General features: G+C 41.0%; 1 protein-coding gene across 2 annotated transcripts in view; it reads left to right on the forward strand.

Moving 5' to 3' along the window:
• PRKAR1B (protein kinase cAMP-dependent type I regulatory subunit beta) overlaps nucleotides 1–5,642 on the forward strand; it is a 92,454-nt gene extending 86,812 nt beyond the window's left edge. For both annotated transcript variants that reach the window (XM_030958021.1, XM_030958020.1), the window contains exons 10-11: nucleotides 2,619–2,700; nucleotides 3,118–5,642. In XM_030958021.1, coding sequence (XP_030813881.1) covers nucleotides 2,619–2,700; nucleotides 3,118–3,290 — 255 coding nt within the window. In that variant the 3' untranslated portion in view covers nucleotides 3,291–5,642. The remainder of the gene's footprint in view (nucleotides 1–2,618; nucleotides 2,701–3,117) is intronic.
• Nucleotides 5,643–6,100: the final 458 nt, after the last annotated feature.

Consider the following 6,100-nt stretch of genomic DNA (forward strand, 5'->3'; position numbering starts at 1 on the left):
GCCTGATCCTGCAAATCTAGGATCATGCAGTTTGTTTCAGAGATTCATCTTGCCAAGTTTTGTGTGTCATTTAAGGAGAAGTCTCTCCCATAGAGACAAAATGCATTTGGGAGTGACAGTGATGAGCTCCTGAGCCCTTGTTAGATAATGCCCTTACCTCCTGGGACAGGGCCCAGAGGATTTATTCAGTTCTATCATTTGTGGGAGGTGGGGGATCCTAAAGCACAAGAAGAACAAAAAAACCAAAAACTCTATCACAAGTATGTGACAAGTAAAATGAAGTTTAAAACAGCCACAAAACTTGGGATGAGGGCAAGTGTAGGGGTCAAAACTGAATTCATGACAACTTTATCAGATATATAAGTAATGAAGGACTGCTTCAGTATTATTTTATTCTGTAATATTTTATTCTGCATTATTTCATTCTGTAATATTTTATTTTGTTCTTTATTATTTTATTTCTGTATTATTTTTGCCCCATTTACACTGTTTGGCTACAATTGGACTCCAGCTCTACTACAGTCAGAATAGTGCTGATTCCAGAGATAAGAGACACAAAGTGAAGGTGATACAGACAGGCAATTATAAAAACATCTTCTTTGTTTCCCGGGGTGGACAGCCTTCCCCTGAAGGTCACTCTGACAATGTTCCAGGATGTACTTGTGGAGCTGGTGGCTGCTGCAGCAGGGGCCAAGCAGTGTAATCAGAGCTGACATCTGGGTGCTCTCTGTCAGGGCTTCAGGAAGCTTGTTTTGCTCTGAGATAGACCTGCTCTCACTGGGCAACGGGAAAAGCCTATGTGACTGTTAAAACAAGAGTGGAAAAAAGATGGATCTGGAATATGCATTGCTTTATCCTGCCAAGCCAAGTGTTTATTGTGGAGGCCAGACACATCTGTCCTTCTCCAGCAGATATGGTGTTTCTTGGATTAAAAAGGCTGACTGTAGTGGAACAGTGGAAGAAATTGCTTCAGAAGGCTGACTTATTGGAGTCCTATATCACAATGGACCCTGTCAGAAAAATATTAGCCACAATAAAGGCTGACACTCAGGGAGATGAAAGCAATATTGCTTGATATTGTGATTACCTTTATAGCAATGTGCTGAAGGTGAGCAGTGGGGAATTGAGTCCTTTCTTCATTTGACCTGGGTGGTCACTATGATTACTTCAGGGACTTTTTTTTGTTTTATGTAATAAAACATCTGTAATAAAAGATTTTTTAAAAAAAGAATTTTGGGAAAGGAACTGGAGACATGGATTGCAGGCAGCTATTTGGGTCAAGGGGTTCAGTTTTTGCCAGGCTCCAGATGGAGATGAGAGGAGGACAGGGGCTGGAAGTGACTCTAAAGCTGAATCCATCTACATTGTACAAGCAATGAGAACAGCATCAATTTACTGAGCTGCACCTGATCCAAAGTTTGGCAAGAGAGGGATGGATGCAGGCATTATTTCCTGTGTGAGGTATTTCTGAGAATGCTGCTTGTGAATGTGGGTCTGCCCTGAAATCTGCAGCAAGTGTGAATAGCAACGCTCATCACGCTATCTCTGCATTTTCATGCCCTTGCAGATTTACTGGAAGATCCTGGGAAACTGCAGTGTTGGTGGAACAATTTAGCTATATCAAGGAAAAGGATTTTTTTTTGGAAACTTGACAGAAGAAATAAAATTTACCTACTGGAGGTGCACAAGTTTCTTTTGGTGGAAGGAGGCTGCAGGATATTTGCAGCCAGTGAATGTTCACTGAACACTCTGCACTGGAGGGAGGTTTATTTTTTTCAGTTAAAATCAAAATCTGTTAACATTTGGCCTTTCCCTATGCTTTTGGTTTGGACTCAGAAGATAGTCTCATATGTTGTTGTAATTTTTTTCCAGAAAAGCAGATACCTTCTCTGTTCCTCTACAAAAGCTTTATGCCACAATAATTTAAGATTTCCTCCAGGTCAGAATATTTCTGCATGTAAAACTCTTTGAAGGTTTAAATAGATTGTAACTGAGTTTTGACATGTATTAGCACGTGTCAGGTACAGCAGTTATTAAGGGTAGTGGAGACAAGGCACATTCCATCTCTCCAGAGACTGACTCGCAGGTGTCCAGATCACTACAGGCCACGAGCAGGCAAAGCCCCTAAAAAAAATCACCCTTTGTTGCAACAAGCATTAAAAATGTCTTTTGCCACCCATTTCAGCAATAGGTCAGGTGAGGAATAAGCTCTAGTTACTCTTACAAAATAGTGTCCCAAGGATTATTACTGGGCAAATTGCCTTTTTATTTCTTTTAATGTAAATCTTGTCTGTGTGTCTCACTCTAAGGTTCTGCATCCACACAGAACATATTTTAAAATTATATTAAAGCATACATTTATGTTAAAGCATGATGTGCTTTGTTCCTGGGTTCTGTCCTGTTCCTCTTCTTTTTATAAGCTGGATATGTCTGCATCCAAACAACTCATAACAGAAATCGTTTGATGGATTTTTATTTTTTTTTTAATCCTTTAATTCCTTTCATTCATATATCAGGAAGGAGTGTGATATGCAAAAGGAAGTACTCAGGCCTAGGTACTTTTTTAATCAGGACAGGTTTGAGCAAAGCCAGCTGACTCCCTGCCCTTCTCTTCCCAGGGCACAGCCTCTGTCCTGCAGCGCAGGTCCGACAATGAGGAGTACGTTGAGGTTGGAAGACTGGGTCCATCAGATTATTTTGGTAAGAAAATTCAGCTAAGCATGGTTCAGAAAGACAGGCACATCTGGGTCAAGTACTTATTGTCTTAATTAGTGTTCCACTCTTACATGCGAGGGGTTATGGGCAGGTCAGCCGCTGCTCTCAGCGATGCTCAGAGATTTCAGGGAAGCTGAATCCATTCCATGGTTTACACCAGTGTAGCTGACAGGAGACAGATCCAGAATCAGCAAAACAGTCTGAAAGCATTTGTTTTCAAAGGCATTTTACACACATGCATTATGCATGTGTAATGCATTTGTACTGTCAGCAGAATTATGTAAAGTGTCTATCAAGAGATATATAAAGGGAGATGTTCTACCAGCAGAGCAATGGGATGGTGGAACATGCACCCTGTGAAAGAGAGGAGGGTGTGTGGCAGTGTGCTGTCTCTGTTTCCAGGTGAGATAGCCTTGCTGCTCAACCGGCCCCGGGCAGCCACGGTGGTGGCACGTGGACCCCTCAAGTGTGTGAAGCTGGACCGGCCCCGCTTCGAGCGAGTGCTCGGCCCCTGCTCCGAGATCCTCAAGAGAAACATTCAGAGATACAACAGCTTCATTTCGCTCACTGTCTAAATGATTCCTCTGGAAAGCTGCCTTCATGTGACCTTGTGCACTTAAAATTTGCTCTGTGCAGCTCCACAGCTTTATGAAGAAAAAAAAAAAAAAAGAAGTGTGCATTTTATGTGTATTTTTTTCTGTTTATGTCACCTAGTGGATGTCAGCTCAAATCTCTTGTATCATGGAAATGGAAGGATAACTATTTGGGTAAGACTAGCTTTGGGGAAGATTGGGGCTCTTTTGGGCTCTTGGCTTGCAGACAAGATTTTTACCTATTGTTGGTTCATATTGGTTAAAACTGTGGGTTCAACTATTTAAAATACATATGAATTTCTGTTTTCTTTATTATCTTTAAAGCTGATCTTACCTTTTGTCAAGGTTCTTTGATCAAGTGATGTGAAAGATGTCCCTGCCGTTGGCAGGAGGTTGGAAGTCAGTGGCCTTTCAGGTCCCTTCCAACCCAAACCAGTCTGTCATTCCGTGATCTCTCTGCCTGTCACTTCTAAAAGACTTTTCACTGGTTACAGACTGGGGGGTTCCAAAATCCCATGGAATGAGTGGCAGTCTCATTGATGAGATGCAATTTAAAGGGAAGAGTTGGAGGAAGCTTCTGATCATTCCAGCAAGCCGAGGAAAAGTATAGTTTTTGAGTGATTTTGTTTGTGGCTTAAATATAGGGGCCATATTCCTCCATGTCACAAACCCTTTTGGGTCTGGTCTGTAGGATATGCGCAGGCAAACAGCCTGCTTCAGTCTTCTGGGTGAAGAGGTCAAGGGACAATGTTTTGTCAGAATTCAAGTGGAGCCTTTAGGACCTAAGTTATTTGTCCTCAGCTTTTTAAAATGAGGGTTTACATTAGAGTCCTTAGGAGTCTAGTGGGGGCTTCTCTGCTGAATTAAGTTGGCTTCAAAACTCAGCAAAATGTCCTCAGCCACTTCTCTGAACATTACATGAAATGCTGAATAGATGGTGCCAGGTGCACTTCAGGGAAAAACACAGCAGCTTGTTTTTAATAAGGTCCACTTAATGAAATTCAAATGCCTTTCTTCTAGTATATGACTAAATTTTAGAATTTTTAAAGATTTTCTGAAAGCCAAATAAGTGCTTCAAAATGCTACTTCTCCTCCAAAAGACAGGTATTGTGTAACAAAGAGCACCAGGATCCTGGAGCCCAGGTCCCTCCAGGGGCCTCATGGCCTTGCTGGCAGTCATTGCTGCCCTGCCTACACATGGGGCTCCTCCTGAATGGAGATTTTTGCAGATCTCTCAAGGCTGTGGATCTGCACAGCCCTCAAGGATGGGATCATTGGGACTATGATTTGCAAAGCTTTACCTTTGCAGGTAAACTTGTTGCCAGCAGCAGCAAAGCTCTGCATCTCAGCCATGCTAAACAGCACTGCCTGCCCTTCAGCTGGGCCAAAACTCCATTTCTTCTTTACAATAACATTCTTCTGAGTAAATACAAGCTTTCTGTACCTTTGACATGTCAAAGGTTAAGCAGTGAAATACAACATCAATCTCCCTTTTGAAAGTAGAGATGTAGCTGAACTTGGCTATATGGCTAAAATGAGTCCTACTGACACAAAATTGCTTTCTTTGGAATTAACAAATGCTAATTGGACATGTTCCTGTTGACTCCCACCAAGGGCCCAATATTCCAGTAGCTGCCTGCAGTGGTTCTCACAGAGCTAAAAAGCTTCTCAGCTTCACGCTCTTCTCATCACTTAAAGGTGCTTAATTTATTTTAGCATAATTTCAGTGGTCCTGTTAGTGTATATTTGTTGCTGCTATTTATTATGATTATGTTATGCTTCTTGCACGTGTTATTAAATATGACCCTTCACAGTTTCCAACCTTGCAATTTTTATCACGTACATTTATATAGGCAGACCTATTCTATATAGATATGTCAATGTATACGCATTTGGTTATATGCTGCACTGTTTTTGTATTCTCTTGTGCAATTTTCAAAAGAAATATTTTTTAAATGTTACCAGTCACTCAAGTATGTTCTTTTACCTGTTGCATTTTCGTTGTGTTGGTAAAAAAATTGTGAGTGTTTCACATAATATGCAGGACACATCTCTTGTCAAATACCAAGTATTAGCCTCATTGTTTAGAAGTTACTCGAGCACAAAGACACACTGCAGATTCTTTGCTTTAAACCTTTACAGCTCATGGAAAATACATTTGAATTATGGTTCTGTTATAAGCAATCTCAAGAGAAATGTAACTGTCTAACACCAGGATTCCTGTGCTTTAAGTGGAACAAAATGATATTCAGTGACATTTTGAAGATAATTGTAATATTTGCAGTGGATGATGGGACAGGATTATGGTATGAATAAAATTCTTCTACGTTATAAGTTGCCATTGTGGGTTTATTGCTAATGGAAGTTTGTGTGAGTAGATGTCATGTTCCAGTTAAAATCTGTATATCATCAAGACTTTGAGCTCTACTGAAAATAATCAGATGCAAAGGGACAAAAAATAGACCAAGATTCCCAGTGCTATATATAGTAATGGAAACCAAACTGGTTTTGTGGAGGATTAGCATGAAGGAAAAAAATCATCTGTTTAAATGTAACCATATATGTCTATATAAAGAAATAGGGGTCCGATGTGTCTCTTGGACCTTCCTGTTGTTGTGCAGGTGCCAGCTGTGAAACCCTCAGGACTGATGCTGAGCCTGTCGTATGGCCAGGGGGTACACCTGGAGAAAAACAGGCTCTTTCCTTCTCAAATACCACTGCTCCTCCTTTTCCCTCAGTATCACAGGCAAAGCCCATGGTCCCAGTCACACCAGGGATCTGTCCCAGTTGTT

The sequence above is a fragment of the Camarhynchus parvulus genome, chromosome 14 (genome assembly GCF_901933205.1).
Source record: "Camarhynchus parvulus chromosome 14, STF_HiC, whole genome shotgun sequence".
In the NCBI taxonomy this organism is placed as follows: domain Eukaryota; kingdom Metazoa; phylum Chordata; class Aves; order Passeriformes; family Thraupidae; genus Camarhynchus; species Camarhynchus parvulus.